At 44.2% G+C, this 21,070-nt stretch overlaps 1 protein-coding gene across 2 annotated transcripts in view; it reads right to left on the bottom strand.

Annotated features, from left to right (window-relative positions):
• LOC147112851 (HBS1-like protein) overlaps window positions 1–16,712 on the bottom strand; it is a 179,115-nt gene extending 162,403 nt beyond the window's left edge. The window contains exons 1-3 of one of the 2 annotated variants that reach the window (XM_085997558.1): window positions 16,536–16,712; window positions 11,287–11,352; window positions 1,168–1,311 (exon numbers count right to left, since the gene is read on the bottom strand). In XM_085997558.1, the coding sequence (XP_085853684.1) occupies window positions 1,168–1,311; window positions 11,287–11,352; window positions 16,536–16,578 (253 nt within the window). In that variant the 5' untranslated portion in view covers window positions 16,579–16,712. The remainder of the gene's footprint in view (window positions 1–1,167; window positions 1,312–11,286; window positions 11,353–16,535) is intronic. The other variant, XM_085997560.1, reaches the window with a different exon arrangement.
• Window positions 16,713–21,070: the final 4,358 nt, after the last annotated feature.

Genomic DNA, 21,070 nt, shown 5'->3' with positions numbered 1-21,070 from the left:
TGGGGAAATGTGAGGTCATCCACTTTGGATCTGAGAAAGAGAAATTGGAATATTTTAATGGTGAGAGACTAGGAGATGTGGAGGAGCAAAGGGTTTAGGTGTCCATGTACACAAATCACTAAAAGCTAGTGCATAGGTACAAAAAGCAATCAGAAAGGCTAATGGAGTGTTGGCCTTTAGTTCAAGGGGGTTGGAATACAAAAGTAAGGCAGTGATGCTTTAGTTGTACAGAACCTTAGTTAGACCCCCATCTAGAGTGCGGTGTTCAGTTTTGGGCACCATAACTCAGGAAAGATATATTGGCCTTGGAGGGGTGCAGCCAGATTCACCAGAATTATACCAGGGCTTAAAGGGTTACATTATGAATACAGGTTGCATAAACTTTTGTTTTCCCTAGAAGATTGAGGGATGATCTAAACGAGATCTTTAAAAAAAAGGGATTGGATAGGGTAAATACAAACAATCCATTTCCTCTGATGGGAGGAGAGGATTCCAGAACAAGGGAGCATAATTGTAAAATTAGAGCTAGGCCAGTGAAGAGTGGAATTAGGAAGCACCTTTTCATACAGAGTAGTGGAAATCTGGAACTCTCTTCGCCGAAAGGCTGTGGATGCTGAGTCAATTGAAATGTTCAAAACCGAGATGGACAGATTTATTTTTAAGGTATGTGTATCAAGGGATATGGAGAAAAAGTGGGTAAATGGAGTTGAGGTACAGATCAGTTGTAATCTAATAGAATGGCAAAACGGACTCAAGGGGCTAAATGGCCTACTCTTGTTCCTAAGTAATTTAACCCACCTGACAGTGCAAGTCTTCTATAAATTTTCCTTACAATGTTTCTTTCTCTAAATGAAGTATTCCATTTAGTTGCTGGTAAAGACCACTAAAATTCACCTAGAGGGTAACAGAGTTCAAATAAGATTCAAAGCTGCAATGAGAATCTGAACCCACTACTGAGTTATTATCAGCACACCTTGTGCCCAGTAACTATGCAAAGCTGAATGTAAATCACAAAATAGCTATCACTTATTATCTTAGATTATTTATTCACTTGGCATGACACATATTAAGAAAGGTATAATATATAACTGATACTTGAAACGAGAGACAGTCATGTTTTTGTTTATATAAAACTGTGCGCGCACTTGATGTAACTATTTAGCTTACCCTGGTCAACTCCACTGAGTATAGGCTGGTTATTGTGGGAAGGCTCCTCAACCTTATCTTCTGCATATTCATCACCTTCCTCCAGAGGTTCCTCTGCAAAGGCTCTTCTGTTGTAATCATCTCTTTTGTAAATGAATTGAGCAGCTGTAATATTAAAATAATTGCAGATATAAGTATACAGTTTTCAATGACATATAGCAAATATGTGAATATATAACTTCTTTTGTATAAATTATTATAAATGAGTTATTTATTTCCCATACAGATCACAGTTGAAACTACATGGTCACCCAACAATGCCTATCTTTAAAAAAGGCGGGGAAAAATATTTACTGACTTGTCAGCAACTCCCTTGTCATGTCTCCTGTTGGTCAAATATTAATTAGTACCAATAGCAGTTGTGGAAAGATCTACAGGCCCACAATGTTAGCAACTCCTACAGAGAGTTACTTAATGGGCAGAGGTCCAAGAGAGAAAACAAATTGGAATAAAAAAGGTTTATATATTTAATAGCTCACACAAAATAGCAATTGGAGGAATGCTAATGTAGCACCAATATTTAAAAAGGGCAACAAATCAGAACCAGGAAATTATAGGCTCATTAGCTTAACTTCAGTTATTAGAAGGGATCATTAGCTCTGTATGACCACCTGGACAGAGCAGGCATTGTTAGTGACTCGCAACATGGCTTCTGGAAAAGAAAGCCGTACCTCACCAACCTGGTTGAATTGTTTGAGGAGTTAACCAGAAGTTAAGACGAAGGTAGCCCTGCTGACATTGTATATTTGGACTTTCAGAAAGTTTTTGACAAATTGCCGCACAGTGGGTTACTTTATAAAGGGTCATGTGGGATAGCAGGGCACGTTCCTGGATTGGATACGGAATTGATTGGAGTTCTCACAGGTAGAGTTGTTATTAATGAAAGTGGTTCTGCATGGAGACCGGTTACTAGTAGTGTCCCACAGGGACCATGTTCAGACCACTGCTCTTTACGAGCTATATTAATGATCTACATGAACTGTCCGCAAGTTCACAAATGACAGAAAAAAAATTGTGCTCGTGTTAGGACCCTCAATGAGAAAAGTGACTACAATCTGATCTAGATGTGATGGGGGAAATGGGCTCACATCTGGCAGATGCAATTTTATGCAGATAAATATGTCATACACGTGGGTAGGGCTAACGCCAAGCATGTATATACCATACTTGGCACAGAATTGAAGTCTATTGAGTGGGAAAGGGACCTAGGAGTTATAGTACATGAGTTTCTGATGGTGCACAATCTGAAGGCAAGGATAATGTAGAAGACAAAATCGAGTACTAGGATGTATAGTGAGAACGATCCAGTATAAAACAAAAAGAACAAGAGCCTGGTTAAGCCTCATCTGGACTACTGTGTCCAGTTTAGGTCCCCTCACATGGTGGGTGATAGAGGCCCTGGAAAAGGTTCAAGGAAGGGGCACTAGAAGGACCCCAGTTTAAAAGCCCTTAGTTATCACAATAGGCGGAGAGAGCTGGGGTTTTTTACACTAGAAAATTGCATACTTAATTGAAGTATTTAAAATGATGATGAAGGGACTAGACTGTGACTGCTTGGAAAGGCTATTTGAACTAGAAGTGTTAGGGAAAACAAGGGGTCAAGCATGTAAACTATCTAAGCGTAGAACCGGGTTAGATGTCAGGAAGTTTTTCTATAAGCAGAGTTATCGACACTTGGGAGGCGATTTTCCCATTGGAGGCGGGTTTCGGTTTGGGCGTGTTCCAAACCCGCCTCTACTGTCAGGTGGGAAAAATTTGCAATTTTCCCCTAATTGGCCAGTTAATTTCAGAGGTGTGGGTTCCCCTGGGCCAGTTAGTCTTTTGGGACTGAAACTCACCTCTGCTGACATCACTTATCCAGCTTCATTTAAGGGCTGCTTGCTGCCTTGGCTCATTCTGCTGGTTTTTGGTAAATGCTGTACCACCTCCAAACTTTATCTCATTGAAGAATGGCCAGCTCCAAGGCAAGGGCCTCCCCGAAGTTCTCGGATGAGGCGCTGGGTATCCTGGTCGAGGGGGAGAGAGCTAGCAGGGAGGTGCTCTTTGTGGTGTATGTAACCTGTTCCACCTTAAGAGAACTTAAGCCTGGTCCACCTTAAGAAAGGTACTACTTTCTTTGGCTGCTGTATACGTAATACCGGTGGTGACCACACCGGTATATAAGCACAGTGTAATAATATTGTATTCAGTATAGTCCGACCTCCAACCAGTAAAGACCTGTTGAGTTTACTCTTGTGGTCTGTGTAGTAATTCTCACTATAACACACAGACTTAACAGTGGCGACGAGTCCGATTCTTACCCTGCTGCAGTAATTTCCACGGCGACTTCATCCGCAGACAGGACGTCGAAGAGAGGTTTCCACCCTCATCACCTACGGGAAGACACGTCGAGTGGCAGGCATCGAGCAACCGGAGTGCAGAAGACATCCTGACCTCGAAGCCTCCATCAGCGACTGTCAGCTTCTTCTACTACCTCGTGGTGGGTAAGCCGGGCAGCGACGCGACAGAAAGTCAACCGCGTTGGCTGTACAGACGGGGCTGGGAAGACGGAGGAATAAGGGCGGTGAGGTCGATCGCGACCAGAGATAAGGGCCGGGCCGCTTTCGAGCGAGAGGCGCAGCGCGGGACATCGATCGCGACCGGAGATAAGGGCCGCATTCGGGCTAAAGGCGCAGCGTCTGGGGAAACTGAAGGCGCGAGAGCCACGGTGAAGCGGAGACAGCGTCGGGGGACGGGTGAAGACCGCCAAGCGCGGGCGGAGGACGACGGCAAGAGCGGGAAGCCGCCATCTTAGATAACATTAAAAATACGATAAATTGCTACGATGCCTAAACATGGGAACATTAATGCCTTCGACGGTGATATAGAAGACTGGGCTATGTATGTAGAACGCATACAAAACTATTGTAAGGCAAATAAAATTCCTGAGACAGATAAAGCACTAACATTACTAAACTTAATGGGTGCGAAGACATACGGGCAATTGAAACACCTGTTATCACCAGATGAACCTGCGGATAAGACGTTCGAACAGATTGTTACTGTCCTAAAAAATCATCTTAGCCCCACGCCGCTGATGCTAGCGGAACGATTTAAATTTTACGATAGAAGACAGCTGCAAAATGAAAGCAATGCTGAATATTTGATGGAATTACGTAAGCTAGCAAAATATTGTCAGTTTGGAACGGGACTGACAGAGGCACTTCGAGATAGATTTGTGTGTGGTTTATTTAAACAGGATACACAAAGGCGACTGCTCGAGGAGAATGAGCTGTCTCTCGAGAAGGCGGTCACTATGGCAGCAGCACACGAGGCCGCAGCGAGAGGCACGGCAGTAATGCAGCTACGGCCACCGGAACTCGGTACAAACAAATTGGGTTTGAGTTCTGTCAAATGTTATCGTTGTGGAAAGACAACCCACGATCAGAACCAGTGTTGGTTTAAAAACCAAGAATGCAGAACGTGTGGCAGGTTTGGCCACATAGCTAAAGTATGCCGGTCAGGAAAGAAGACCAGCAATAAAAAGTCACCGCAAGGAAAATATGCAAAGGTACACAAGGTGACAAAGAACAGTTTGACTGAACAGAAGTCAGATTCAGACGCTAGCAGTAATGAACTGGATAGCTTAAGAATACACAACGTTGGTAAGGATACAGACCTCCAGACAATTTGGGTCACTCTTCAGATAGCAGGAGTCCAAGTAAAAATGGAATTGGACACTGGATCGGCATTGACGGTCATGAATAAGAAAGATTACAGAAGGTTATTCCAACATATTCCCTTACAGGATACGGAGATTATATTGAAAACGTATACGGGGCAAAGAGTGTACCCCATCGGAAAAATAGAGGTAGAAGTGGTCCACAAGGGCGAAGGAAGCCAAGTAATGGACTTATATGTGCTACCTGAAGGAGGTCCACCACTACTAGGACGGGAGTGGATTAGGAAAATGAATATGGACTGGCACTCCTTGAAAGCACTAACGGTAGATTCCGGGGAAACAGCTGTCAAACCTAAACGATTGTCCAGAATATTGGATGAGGCTAAAGAGGTGTTCCAGCCGGGACTGGGAACACAGAGGAATTACGGCAAACATCAAGATTGATGAACATGCACAACCAAAATTTTTTAAAACCAGACCGGTACCCTATGCAATACGACCTGCGGTTGAAGCGGAGCTGGAAGCACTAGAACGTTCAGGGGTACTGTCTAAAGTAGATTGGAGTGAGTGGGCTACGCCCATTGTTCCCGTTATGAAACGTCCTGCGAACAATAAGCCAGGAGATCCAGGGAAGGTTCGCATCTGTGGAGATTTCAAGATCACCGTTAATCCGGTGCTTCACACGGTGCAGTATCCGCTTCCACGGATTGAGGATATTTTCGCTTCACTGTCTGGCGGGAAACACTTCACCAAGATAGACCTGGCGCAGGCGTACTTGCAGATGGAGGTTGAAGAAGAGTCACGCCAATACCTCACGATCAACACGCATCGAGGGTTGTACTGGTACAATGGGCTGGTTTTTGGTGTGGCATCGGCTCCAGCAATTTGGCAGAGGGCCATGGAGCAGGTATTACAGGGAATTCCAGGCACACAATGTTACCTGGACGACATTCTGATCACAGGTGATGGTGATGAAGAACACCTCGCAAACTTGGAACTGGTGCTCAACAGACTGAAAAAGAGTATGGACTTAGAGTAAATCGGCAGAAATGTGAGTTCTTCCAGAAGCGGATCTCGTACTGTGGTCATGTCATTGACCGGGAGGGGCTTCATAAGTCTCCTGACAAGATAGCGGCAGTTGTAAAGGCTCCCGCTCCGGAGAATGTCTCTCAGTTGAGGTCGTTTCTAGGATTAATTAACTACTACCATAAATTTCTGCCAAATCTATCCACTGTGCTGCATCCGTTGAACGCTCTTTTACAGAAAGGGGTACCATGGGACTGGGGCGAAAACTGTAAGAAGGCATTTCGCAAAAGCAAAGAATTGATCACCTCAGAGGAAGTGTTGGCTCACTTCAACCCGACACTGCCTATTCGGTTGGCTTGTGATGCTTCTCCATATGGTATTGGGGCAGTACTCTCACATAAATTGCCAAATGGCACGGAAAGGCCAGTCGCGTTTGCATCCAGATCATTGACCTCCGCTGAGCGCAACTATGCGCAGATCGATAGGGAGGCCCTTAGCCTTGTATGGGGAGTGAAGAAGTTTAATCGTTACCTACAGGGCCAAAAATTCACACTTCTGACGGATCATCAACCGCTGGTGTCCATTTTTAACCCTAAAGGGCGTTTCGGTGATGACAGCACAGCGTCTCCAGAGATGGTCTCTTTTCTTAGGGGCACATCAATATCAGATAGAATTCAAAGGTACGAAACAGCATGGCAATGCTGATGGCCTGTCGCGCCTGCCACTACCTGAAGATGAAGACACGACGGAAGTTGACCCTGTTGAGTTATTTCATTCGACCATTATCGAGTGTTTACCTGTCACCAACGCAAGTATTGAAAGAGAAACCAGGAACAACCCGACACTGTCCAGAGTCTACGAGGTGACAGTGAAAGGATGGCCAACACGGGGTGATCCTCTGTTACCGGCATTCTCGGCAAGGCGAGACCAGCTGTCCGTCTGCCATGGTACTTTGATGTACGGGACAAGAGTGATTATTCCTCCCAAGTTAAGGGAGAGAGTTTTAAAAGAACTACATGAAGGTCATCTGGCGGGCGGGGGGGGGGGGGGGGGGGGGGAGTTAAAATGAAAAGTCTTGCTAGGGCTTACGTATGGTGGCCGGGTATTGACCAACAGATTGAGGAGTTAACGAAAAGCTGCGCTGGGTGTCAAAAAGTGCAAAATGCACCTCCGATAGCACCGCTACACCCATGGGAATGGCCTTCAGCCCCATGGCAACGCGTACACATTGACTTTGCTGGTCCATTCATGGACTCCATGTTCCTAATCGCGGTGGATGCACATTCCAAATGGCCAGAAGTCATCAAGATGAATACCACTACTTCAGAAAAGACAATTGCGGTGTTAAGAACAATATTCGCAAGGAACGGATTGCCAGAACAGATCTGTTCGGACAACGGACCACAGTTTGTATCGGAAGAATTCCAACAATTCTTAAAGAAGAATGGAGTTAAACATTATACCTCTGCCCCATATCATCCGGCGACAAACGGGTTGGCTGAAAGATTTGTCCAGACATTCAAAAAGGCTATTAAGGCCATGAATGATGATCAGATTCCGCTGCAACACAAGGTCGCTAAGTTCCTGATGTCATATAGAAACGCCGATCATGCCGTGACTAACCAAAGTCCTGCTATGATGTTTTATAACAGGAGGTTGCGGTCCAAGTTGGACTTGTTAAAACCAAATGTGCGGAGGGAAGTGGAAAACAAACAGTTTCGGCATATTAACAGCAAGACCACTCGAGCTTTCGACGTAGGACAACCAATGATGGCAAGGGGCTATGGAAACGACAAATGGCAGTCCGGAACAATCCGGGCCAGACAAGGACCTCTGATGTACACCGTAGATATTGGTCATAATGTGATAAGGCGTCATGCGGATCAACTGGTAGAGTCGAGAGCAAGGGTCGAACCCATGGTTGTGACAGAGACAGCTGTGGAAGACGTTCATGAACCTGAAGCATCTACCTCGGCCGAGAATGTATTTGATGATGATGACACCCAATACATTGGCAACCAACTAGAGGAGGCACCTCAACAACAAGAATCAGAGACCACTGAAAGGTGTTATCCAAGCCGAATCAGAAAGCCTCCTGAGAGACTGAACCTTTGAACTGTTATACCTGAAGTTATATATGTATATATGTTATGTTTATTTGGGGATATGACTGTTAAGCTAAAAAGGGAGGATTGTGGTGTATGTAACCTGTTCCACCTTAAGAGAACTTAAGCCTGTTCCACCTTAAGAAAGGTACTACTTTCTTTGGCTGCTGTATACGTAATACCGGTGGTGACCACACCGGTATATAAGCACAGTGTAATAATATTGTATTCAGTATAGTCCGACCTCCAACCAGTAAAGACCTGTTGAGTTTACTCTTGTGGTCTGTGTAGTAATTCTCACTATAACACACAGACTTAACACTCTTCCCCTCATCTGGGAGGAAGAGGCCTCCCAAAGAAACCAAGGCTGTTTGGGTCCAGCTGGCAAGGGATATAACCTCTAGATCTGTGTGCAGATTGGGTGCTTGTTTCTGTTTATTGATGAAATGCCATCCCTGTTTGAATGTATTAAAAGTAGGTGATGGTAAACTGTTGGCGTGATGGCATCTGTTATTTTGACTTAGACAGCTCCACATTGTGGGCTCTGCAACACTTGCGTGGTCAGGTTGATGGTCAGAGTGAAAGGAGGCCAGAGAGTCATGTCCATTGTCTATCTTGTGTTAAGAAGGAGCCAAGCACATGTGCCACAATGGGCAACCTATGCAAATCTGACCAGGATGAGTGCATCCCTTGCATCAAGAGGAGGAGGAGGCTATGAACTGAGCCACTTGCTCATCAGGAAGCTGCAAGCCACGACGCTGTGCCATATTGTGCAGTGCACAACAGACTACGACCATTCTGGAGACCCTGGCTGCTGAATACTGCAGGGCTCCACCTAATCTATCAAGGCATCGGAATCGCATCTTCAGCAAGCCAATGGTCTGCTCGATGATGGACCTGGTCGAAATGTGGCTGGCGTTGTAGCGCTCTCAGCCTCGTTAGCTGGCCTCCTGATCGGCGTCATTAGTCACTTCTTCAGGGGGTAGCCCTAGTCACCAAGGAGCCATCCATTAAGTTGGTTTGGTAGATTAAAGAGCGGAGGAACACTAGAGTTCCGCAGGATGAACGAGTCATGGCAACTACCACAGAACGGTGCAAACATGCAAAATCTCCTTCTTCTAGTTACACACCAGCTGTACGTTGAGGGAGTGGAAGCCCTTGCTGTTGACAAAGATAGCTGGGTTGTGATGGGGTGCCCTAAGGGCCACATGTGTGCAGTCTATGACGCCCTGCACCATTGGCAAGCCTGCCATATTTGCAAAGCCAACTGAACATGCGGTTATACTTGCTTGATCCCTTGAGAAGTGGATGTAATTGTGCGCCTTTGCGAAAAGGGAATCAGTAACCCGCGTGATGCAACTGTGGGCAGCCGACTGGGAGATGCCGCTGATGTCTGTTGATGATCCCTGGAAGGAGCCCGAGGCAAAAACGTTGAGTGCGGTGGTGACTTTGACAGCCACTGGTAAGGGGTGTCCGCCCGCTCCTCTGGGCTCCAGGTGTTGGTGCAGCAGTGCGCAGATGTCTCCGACAACCTCTCGCAAAACACTCAGCCTCCTTTTGCACTGCTGCTCACTCATGTTGAGGTAGCTCATCCTCTGTCTCTAAACCCTGTGTTGAGGTATCTCCTGCGGCGACGTGCTTCCATGCGCTGGCGCCTTCTGCCCTGTGCAGCATCAGGTGGGTGAGCAGGAGGTTGGCGCTCCTGCTGCTGAGCTGCCTGCTCCTCATCTGAATCGGAGGTCCATGATGAAAGGAAATAGATAGTTCCCATGCTGCTGGCAGACACATCCGTTGGGGAAGCGCTCAGTCTAAGTGGGGAGAGGGTCTTCCAAAGAGGTCCCGCAGTTGAGAGATAGAAGCTGCAGTACCTCCGACTACGGTAGACCTGCTAAAAGTGTCGAAAGATCTGTGGAACAAAAGTTCTGCCACCTGCAACTGCTCCCTGATGAAAGCTCTGTTTTAATGGTGGAGCTGCAGCTGTGAGGAGGCCACCCACTTGTCAACCCGCCAGGATCAGCTGGCGTGGTTTAGGAGGGTCGTGCAACATGCACAAAATGTGGCAAAATAACAAAGGCCTGTCAAAATAGGATTATAGAGGCCCTTAACGACTATTTAAGGGTCTTAACTACCTCTCCCGACTGATGGAGGCGGGACCGAATCACACCCATCAAACCCGCCTCCGGCAAAATTGCGCAGAGGCGGGTTCCGAACCTGTGCTCACTTTTTGCGATTTTCCCAACTGTCCCGCCTCCCTTGGGGCTGGGAAAATCGCGGCCTTGGATTAAATTACCAGCTTGTGTGGTGAACGGGGATTCATTGCAACAGTTCAATAAGCTGGACAGCTTCTTTGTTGTGGCTAATATTACTGCGAAAACATGTGGGATGTGGGTATGTACCTCATGGTCACACTGTGATCTCCTGACCTCATTATGATCACCTTAGGGGGTCAGGCATAAATTTCCCAATTTAAATTTTTCCCCTGAATTGGCTTAGCAGTTTTTTTTTTTAAATCTGTTTTCCCTCTTCCAGGAGATGACATGACTGCTGGTGGAAGGAAACACTGAAGCCGTGATGATCAGTTACAGCATGACTGTTGGGGACAGGCTGCATAGACCAGCCGGTCTTTACCCGTCCATCTTGTCATATGATTCGGGTTGCTAAAACTTTAAACAAAGAACATCTAGATGGCTACCACACTAAATATTTAAATTATGGGAAGTGCAAGACAGCATACTGAGCCTCCAAATGACTGTCAACAATGGTACAATGTAGCTATCCGCCACCAATTTCTTACTTAGTAAACTTCCAATCATGACTTCCTGGGGAAGCGAACAGAGGCACTGGAGGGAGCAAAGGAACACAACAACGACAAGTTATATACACACGCACACACAGCGCCTTTAACATAGTTAAAAGGTCCCAAGGCACTTCCCACAAGCCAGGGAGCAGAATTCCCATCGGTTTCTCTCTCTGCAGTCCATTCGTTGCAAGCTCATAGCTACTGCAATTATGTTGTTGGAGGCAGTGGGACTCGGGTGAAATGGGTTAAATTGTCCAAAAGTTACAAATGCTCCCAAAAATCCCATTCATAAATTTGAGAGAATATTTGTGAGGGTACATCTGTGTATCAGAAGCATTCTAAGTAACTTGTAAAAATAAGAATATATGTATTAAAAAAATCTGTTAGCAGCAAAATGGAAAGTCTCCTTTCTTGACCTTTACAGGAAAATTACTCATCAGGCTTAACCTGTGTAAGAAATGCAAAGAAATGCTATAACATTAACCAACCTGTTGCAGGAGAAATGCAGTAGTCATCCTCCACTGACTGGCCATAGACGTCATCATCTTCAAAGTCTAAAAATAAATAGCATTGACTGATTTTCAGAAACTGTTATAAAATGATCAGTACCAAAAATATGAGAGATCGATCACTGGGGAAAATTAAAACAGTTACTGATTTTCCAGAATTGACATAGTAACAATAGTCTGTTCATATAAATAGAAGACTTTCTTTCTTTCACATCTACTTCTGTTCTCTGCAGATTCCCATGTTGATTTTAAAAAAGTTAAACTAAAGGATAATGCTAAACAAAATGGTAACAGAAAAGTCATAGCTTCAAGTCGGCGACCCATCAGCACCAAGGTCTCAGGACAATTAGTGATGGGCAATAATTGTGGGCTTGCCAGCATCATTCGTATCCTATGAACAAATAGAGTGGTACTGAAGCAACTAAATTAAAATTTGAAAAGACTGCCAATTAGAAAAAGTTCAAAGAAGGTGCTGGTGCAAGAAGCAAAAAAGCATGTCTGGAAATGTTTATGAAAAGTATGATACACTGTACAAATTGGTTGGGTTGAAACCACTAAAATAATTTGCTTCCAGAAGATAAATAACCCTCAACAATCTTGGCAGAATTTTTCCCCAACTTAGTTACTAAACTAAAGTGAAATCACCCAAGCTGGTTTAATTCAGAAAATTAAGTAGCATAGGTTGATTTGGCAATGCAAACTGTATTTACGAGATCAATGTAGAATTCTTTTTGCCAAATGTTCTCTCCTTCTGCCTGAAGGCACTGGTTTATGCTAAGGTACAGCTCCACAGGCAATAGCCCAAATTCCTCACCCAACAACAAATATCAGCAAGCTCTTCGACCAAAGGGCACCACAATCAAGATTGATCCTATGCTTATTCAACATCTATAAAAGTGTACTTTCCAGCAAGGATAGAGATCAGGAGCATAAACCTTGACATTTATTCCTTGCCAAGCCCAATGGCTACAAGGTAAATTGGTATGCCCCAATTGCAGCCCCACCTGAGATTTGTCAACTCAGCAGAGTGGGAATGAACCCAAGAATTTCTGGGCTGCATGGCTCAGTAACACATAGACCCGGATTCTGCGGTCACCGGTGAAAGAACAGCGCTCACCGTTCATTATGCTTACAGCTCCCCAGACTTTTTGTGGGCTTTTGAGCGGCAACTTATGGTCATCGAGAGTTGATACAGCAAGGTGTCCTCTATGAGGGACCTGGGTGAACAGCTGTCAGCCGTGGCTCAATTGGTACCACTCTCGCCTGAGTCAGAAGGTTGTGGGTTCAAGTTCCACTCCAGAGACTTCAACACAAAAATCTAAGCTGACACTCCAGTGCAGTACTGAGGGAGTGCTGCACCGTCGGAGGTGCCGTCTTTCAGATGAAACATTAAACCTTCTGTCCTCAGGTGGGCGTAAAAGATCCCATGGCAACAGTGGCTATGCTTCAAAAAAGTACTTCACTGGTTGTCTTGAGGTTATTATATAAATATATACTTGCACTATATAAATGCAAGCCTTTCTTCCTTTCCATCTAGGGGCACTGAAACCCACTATCTGGAAACTTCTAGGACAGTTTTTCTTTTAAACTGCATTAAAAAAAAAATCTGTGCGTGAAGGTACAGTAAAATACATAATTTGTAAACTGTTGGTAGATGTGAATTTATACCCCTTGACAAGTTGAACAGCTCAGCAATGCATATTAACTCAAAATGTTGAAACAACACAGTTCTTTCCAGAACAGAACTGTAACACTAGATCTCTTTCATGGAACACAGCATAATGCATTTGAACGGGTTTCTGTAATCTCTCCAATTTCGTTTTAGAATGTAACCTGATTGCACGCCAAATTGTTCTTTACAATTGGGATGAACTGTTGCTCAGCCCAGAATTCTGGTAAGTGATAAAGTGATAGATAATAAATGACTAATAGCAACTGAGACAGAAAACATTTTACTGTATTGAATTATAATCACAAAAAATCCAAATAATATTGGCTTTCTTGGGCTGACCTGTGATATACCTATCAATTCATCCAATGAAAAGCGACGAGTTAAGAAAGTAACTATAGGTTTTTATTGGCTAAATAACAGAGCCCACCCTCATGGGCAGAGTCAGCAGTGGTCAGCCCAGGTACAACAGCGTGACAAGAGGCGACCTTGTATAGTGATACAACAGTGTGAACAGTGATAACGATATAACAGTGATAACTATAGTGTAACGATAGTGAACGATAAAAGTGGTTTACCACAACCTGCAACATCAATGGAACTGCAGAACAGCAGATTCTATTTGGAACAGACCACAATACCTTCAAGTCCAAGCCTGTCATACAGCAAATGTAGCAAAATCTCAAGTGGTGCTGTTCAACACACCCAAAAATCTTGCTGTTTGGAAAATTATATATTACAAATAAGAATATTCCTAACATTTTTAAAGGTATAAGCCCATTTTTTTGATTCCTGGACCTCACCCACTCTCCTGATGATAGGTTCCCCCCATCCTCACCGTCCACTTCACTGACTTCCACATCCATCAGCTCATTTTCTGCCTACAACATGCTTCTGCCACCAAACACATGTTCCCCTCCCCTCTCCAGGAGGGTTCATTGCTTGTTCAACCTCCTACTCCAACTTCTACTAGTTCTTTCCCATACAACTACAGCAGATGCAACACTCTGTGCGAGACAATTTATCTATACTTTCTCCAATCTAGAGTACCAATATTTGTTACTTGTGGTGCAGTCCACTCTTGGGAGATCAAATGCAGTTTGTGAGACTGCTTTGCCAAACACCTCTGTTCTGTCTGCAAATCTGGTCCTGACTTTCCTGTGAATTGTCATTGCAGTCTCGCTCTCTCATTCCCATTCTGACACCCTCCATCTCCGACCTTTTTTGTTGCAACGAAGCTCAACACAAGCAGGAAAACTGGGCACTCAGAAGCCCCTGATCTCATTAACACTTCCCTGACAGGAGTCAGTGTTGCCGAGTCCAACTACCATTAACAGAAGCAGGTGCTCACGTTTGCCTCCAAAGGCAGGCAATGAACCCCCCTCATAGGACAGGACTCAATGCTTCCCATCTCATTTATATTGCTATGCTGATTTAATACAAACAGGATATTAAAGTAATTTGGAAACAGTACTGAATGCAACATGAATTTAATAAAGTGTTATATAGGTTCAACCAATGAAATGCATCACTTTATTCAAATTCAACACATGATCACCATCAGGTGCTCAGAATGACAGCCCTCCCCTACCCAAGTACAGTGCATTAACGAATGGAAAGAGCAATTTGACTGAGAAAAAATGTAAGATAATCAAATATGTGGAAGAGCACTCTGGAGAAATGAAGAACGTGGTGGCTCAGAAATGCAGCATCCATCCCACCAGCTACATAAAAAACCAAGGATCGCTAATGATTACCTGCAGATTTTTTTCAACCAAATATGAGACACACACCTCAGCTTGTCCAATCAGCTTTACGGAGCTGGTTCAAGCAGGTAGAGTAGCCAACTTTCCCAGCCACCGGACGCTGTCTTGTAAAAGGATTCTATATTTAGAATTTTTAATTTAAAGCTTCAGATCTTGATGTACAGAAACATGGCTGTAGTAATGAGTGTAGCCTATAGCACTTCCCACAAAAAGGGAAAAATTGACAGAAGCATCACTTGAGATGCTCTTGGACATCTCCTAGCAGGCACTGAGCAGCATTTAGAATGAAAGAAACATAAATACTACTCTAAGAAATGCTGCATGGCATTGCAAGACCAAAAAGAGGGATTATATATATTTAAGCTCCTTGTCATATTCTTCAAAGTAAAAAGAACCAACTTGTTCATTTCAATGCTACACTGTAACTGTTCGCCCAAGCCTGCCAATTTTCCTTCCCTCCCCAAGGGAAAATCCTTGGCTCCACTCAGCAACTTCTTGATAAATCTTTGGTCAAGATCAGGAACTTTTCATGTGGGAAATCAGATACGAGCCCACTTCCTACAAAACCAAAGGTGCTAAGCAAAGATTTCAGTAAACATAATAGTTGGATGCATATAATATTCACACATCTAATGTAGTGACCTATGAAAATTACCCAGCAGTAATAGATTTTACCCTTCCAAACTTAGGTTGTATCTGAAGAGAACATTCTGCGCAGTGCAATAATAATTGATGAAGTACTTTTGATCATTGAGCCGTCAAGTAGTAGTGGTGGTACTAATGTTAACAATTGTGATGAATTAAGAGCATCACAAGAAGCCTACTGGTACAACATAAATCCTATTGGCTCAAGTATGATGTTATTTCCTACAGCATATCAGTACCAATACATTAAATAAGCCTGGTGATAACAATAGGCTTGTCTGGCCTCAAATATAACAATCAAAAAGCTAACATGGATATTTATCTCTAACAACTTAAATCAGCCTTATTTAAATATACAAGTATGTATATAAAAGTTAGTCTAACGAGAATATTGAGTACAGCATGTTGTGTCACGACTGGGAGGTTGTTAAATATCTAGATATGCATCACACATACACATGGGATATTTTAAAAACTTCACTGCACACTTTTACAATTTATCATATTATAATTACTGTAAGAGCAAATTGGAGAAATTGAAAAGTACAAGCCATTCTTTAATGCTGTGCTTGACACCAACTTGTTGAATCTAAACCTGTATCTTAAACGTAAATGTAATTTTCAGTATAACTAAAATAAGCATCATAAGCACTGAAGTAAAGATGTTGTACTTTGTTGCGCTCCTGTCAGATCTTTTACTCTGGCTTCTTCGTCAAGAGAAACATCAGTATTATTGTTGTAATTAGCAACTAAATTAAGTCACACCCTCAATAGATAATTGTACATTAGTAATCACAACATATGCCAACTCTTTTTTTTCCTTAAGTGTACCCTACATCATCTGGGGAATGCTGTGTGCAGCTGCTTCACTAGATTTGCACAAAATCAATACCGGGTCCGATGATTATTTAACAAACTCTAACTGCAATTAATTCTTATTATTCCACCCTTCTGCACCAGGGTCAGTTTTAATTCTCCGGTTAAGTCGGAGGTGGAAGGAAGGCCCAGAGGCGAGTTGCCCTCCTGCTCTTGGAGTAAAGCGGGCCCAAGCGGCCACGACAGCCGCCGCCGCCATCGCACTCTGCCGGCCCGTGACAGCAGGAGGATCTGACAGCAAATCAGCCCACCACGCTGCTGGTGCTCAGTACCTTCGTCATACTTCAATCCGCGGACATTTCTGTGCCTTGCCATGCTGCTCTCGGCTCACACGCACGGTGTGCTTGCGGTTTGCTCGAGGTGACGGGGCTTTTTAGGCTGCCACCATCGCCATGTCTCCGGACAACCCAGCACGCGCACGCGCAGAGCCCCCTGCCTTCCCTCGCGCACGCGCACAGCCCCCTCACTCCCTGTCTCCCCTCGCGCACGCGCACCCCTAGCTCCCTGTCTCCCCTCGCGCACGCGCACCCCTAGCTCCCTGTCTCCCCTCGCGCACGCGCACCCCTAGCTCCCGGCCTCCCCTCGCGCACGCGCGCAGCCCCCCCTTACTCCCCGCAGACGCGCGCTCGCTCTGTGGTATTTTGTGTGTGTGTGTGGTGTGTACGCGCGTGTACAGACGGTGCTGACGCGCCCCTGTTCTCTCCCCGCTCAGGCCGTGAGTGAGAGATGTCAGGACGCCTGATGAAGCTTTGGCTGCTGAATAATTCGCAGTTGCTACGTGGCATTCACAATAAGAAGGGAATGCTGTTGAACGTAAAGTTGGAGTTTTAGAGGGGAGGGGCGTGTGCGACGTAGCACCAAAAAATTCATAGCGTTAAGAACTCATTTGCTGCATCTCGTGCAAATTTATACGTTTGCAATGGCGTTTATAATTATAATGAATTCGTAATTGTATTCTATCTTAGGATGAGGGTCCATATTATATTTTCCCTCCCCTTGTAAGTTTGTGCAGTCTGCATACCAAGTTCAACTGAGATAAAATACTTTTAGGAAGTGCAGGTGTGGTGAAACTGATCTGCCTCTTGCAGTTATCTATTCCACAGTGATTAGAATCATAGAATGATACAGCACAGAAGGAGGCCATTCGGCCCATCGTGCCAGTGCTGGCTCTTTGAAGGAGCTATCCAATTAGTCCCACTCCTCTGCTCTTTTCCCATAGCCCTGTAATTTTCCCCCTTCAAGTATATATCCAATTCCCTTTTAAAAGTCACTATCGAATCTGCTTCCACCACCTTTTCAGGCAGTGCATTCCAGATCACAAGGACTTGCTGTGTAATAAAAAAATCATCATGTCACCTCTAGTTCTTTTGCTAATCACCTTAAATCTGTGTGCTCTGGTTACCGATCCTTCTGCCACTGGAAACAGTTTCTCCTTATTTACTCTATCAAAACCCTTCATGATTGAACACCGCTATCAAATTTCCTCTTAACTTCCTCTGCTCTAAGGAGAACAACCCCAGCTTCTCCAGGCTCTCCACATAACTGAAGTCCCTCATCCTTGGTACCATTCTTGTAAATCTCTTCTGCACCCTCTCCAAGGCCTTGACATCCTTCTTAAAGGCTGGTGCCCAGAATTGAACACATTGGCTGTGGTGTATGTAACCTGTTCCACCTTAAGAGAACTTAAGCCTGTTCCACCTTAAGAGATGTACTACTTTCTCTGGCTGCTGTATACGTAATACCGGTGGTGACCACACCGGTATATAAGCACTGTGTAGTAATATTGTATTCAGAATAGTCCCGACCTCCAACCAGTAAAGACCTGTTGAATTTACTCTTGTAGTCTGTGTAGTAATTATCACTATAACACACAGACTTAACATTGGCCCTGAATTTCCGATCGGAGTCTTCCTGCGTGTGGATGCCTCTGATCGGAAAAAATCTACGCACTTACCTGCTGGCTCCGTAGGTCCTGAGACTTGCGATCCTGGGCCTCTGCTCTACGAAATGCGCAGAGGCCCAGGTATCCCAGGAGCGCATGCGGTTCACAAGCGTCCCTGGGATCACGTGGGCCTTGGGGAACCAATCAAAGAAGGGAATCCCCCTTCACACTTTTGACAGGTCTCTATGAACAGATCTGTCAAAAGTATGAATGGGGATCACATTTAAAAACAGTTAAACATTAAATACATTTTTTAATCACGTATTTAAAATTAGTTAAAATTTACATTAAATTAAATATTTTAAACAAAAATTAAATTTTTTGAAAAAAATAATTAAAGTTTTTATGGGGCTAAAAATAAACTTACTTTTTAAAAAGTATTTTAAAATTATAAATGAGTGAAAACATTTTATTTTTTTAAACTCTTATGCTGGTAAAAGCAGGCCTTACGCCTGTTTTTACCTGGCGTAAGATTTTTAAAGGTTTTCAGCGGGCGGAGATTGTGCAGGAAGCGGAACTCTCCACCCACAGAGGCCCTTCTCCCGGGCAGGCGGATGATCTGTAAAGAGGATTCTTGACAGATCGCAAGTGCCAGTTTTCAGCGCATGCGCTTCGCATGCCTGAAACCAGCACTTGTGAGGCCCCTACGGGTGTGTACACACCTCATACGCACCCGTGGGGGTCGGAAAATCCGGCCCAATACTCCAACTGATGCCTAACCAGTGTTTTATAAAAGTTTAGCATAACTCCCTTGCTTTTATACTCTATGCCTCTTAATAAAGCTAAGGATCCCATGTGTTTCTTTTTAACAGCCTTCTCAACTTGTCCTGCCACATTCAAAGATGTGTGTACATACACCCCAAGGCACTTCCTTTAAAATTGTACCATTTAGTTTATATTGCTTCTCCTCATTCTTCCTACCAAAATGTATTATTTCACACTTCTCTGCATTAAATTTCATCTGCCATGGGTTTGCCCATTTCATCAGTCTATGTCCTCCTGAAGTCTGTTACTATCCTCACTGTTTACTACATTTCCAAGTTCTGTATCAACTGCAAACTTTGAAATTATGCCCTGGATACCCAAGTCCAGGTCATTATCATATGTCAAGAAGATCAATGGTCCTAATACCGACCACTGGGGAACACCTCTATATACTTCCCTCCAGTATGAAAAACAACCGTTCACCACTACTCTCTGCTTTGTGTCCCTTAGCCAATTTCATAGCCATGCTGCCACTGTCCCTTTAATCCCATGGGCTTTAATTTTGCTGAGAAGTCTATTATGTGGTACTTTGTCAAACGCCTTTTGAAAGTCCATATACGCAACATCAACATCACTATCCTCACCAACCCTTTCTGTTACAATAATTAGTGTATTTAGAAAACTGTATTTGAGGAGTGTCTCGGCAGATCGATAAGAGGTCCATTTTCTACAAGAAGAAAATGAAGAGATGTAAATGGAAAAGATCTGCTACCCAGCATAGGTACCATTATGTTTTGCCTATTTCTCGACCAATTAGAAGGCTTCATTTGTTGTTTACCAAGCTTAACAATACTTACTTTTTAATTTATATTTCTGATGATAGATTAGGAAATAAACAGCAGGAAACATCTGAGCTCAAGCATAATTTCAGATGGTGAACAAGGCATAAATTGATCAGGTAGATAATATTCAGTCTCCAGAAATAACCCCCAGTGTATCAGACACAAGGTGCCAAAGATATGATCCTATTATCTATTCTCCTTCCCCATAGAGTTGAGCATGGGTGAACTGGCTGGGAACCCATTAAGTAATTGGGAAAGGGATGCCTAAGCTAACATTGAAAAGGGTTGAAAGTATGAAAAGAAAGAGCTTGGATTTATATAGCACCTTTCACAACCTCAGGACGTCTCAAAACGCCTTACAGCCAATGAAGTACTTTTGAAGTGTAGTCACTGTTGTATTGATTTGTATTAATCTCCAATCACAGTGTCAGCTGTGACTCAGTGGGTAGCACCCTTGCTTCTGGGTCAGAAGGTTGTGGGTTTGTAAGATTTGCAAAATTTCTGCATTTCCCCAAAGGCTGTTATTAATAAACGGGACCCTGTGTGGACATTTTAAATCAAAAAGGGTACCCAAGATGGCGTCCGTGCCTCGTGGCAGAAAGCCTGTGGGATTTTAAAATGGACTCTGCAACGCAGACAGCTTGTGGATCGAAACCCAAGCTGCAGTTTTCTGTGAAGAGAGACTTTGTATTTTGAAACCAGACAGGACTCTGAATTGTGTATTAGACCGAATTGGAGACAACTCTAAATTCAGTTTAGGCCTATAGTTAAGGCCATCAAACAGTCTACATATATAATCGGAAACAGATTAAGAGAGCCATCGAGGCTGGACAGGCCCATCAAGGAACATTCATGACAATACAAGTCAATTATCGGGCCGGTAGATGCGATTACCGGCCATCTAAAAACAGTTAGCATGGATTGCTACCATTATTTAATATAGCCCGCCAAGATTAAGACAAAGAACTAGCCTGATTTGGCGCACAGATAAGGGTTTTCGAAAGGAGTATAATTGAAGGCCCCCAGGTAGCAATCGCTCTCTTCTCTTCTCTCTCTGCTCTTCGGCCCCTCGGCCTCGTGGCTGTCGCTCTTTCCCCGTCCTGTGCTTACCCCCTGGCCTTTGCCCGTGCCTTTTGCCACTCCATCTGAACATCGCCCCGGCACTGCATCAGGCGGACACGGACAATTTAGGCCAGGCGAGACGCGACGAGGGGAGGAGGGAAGACCACCGGAGGGAAGGCCACCTGAGGAAGACCGACTGAAGAAGACCAACTGAGGAGATGAACTGAGGGGAGGCTTCGAATTATCGGGCCTTCAG

This window comes from Somniosus microcephalus, chromosome 9 (assembly GCF_052327205.1).
Source record: "Somniosus microcephalus isolate GS21.2 chromosome 9, FLI_Smic_1.0, whole genome shotgun sequence".
In the NCBI taxonomy this organism is placed as follows: Eukaryota; Metazoa; Chordata; class Chondrichthyes; order Squaliformes; family Somniosidae; genus Somniosus; species Somniosus microcephalus.
The sequence above is the reverse complement of the archived record's forward strand: the minus strand, read 5'-3'. Positions and strand labels throughout refer to the sequence as shown.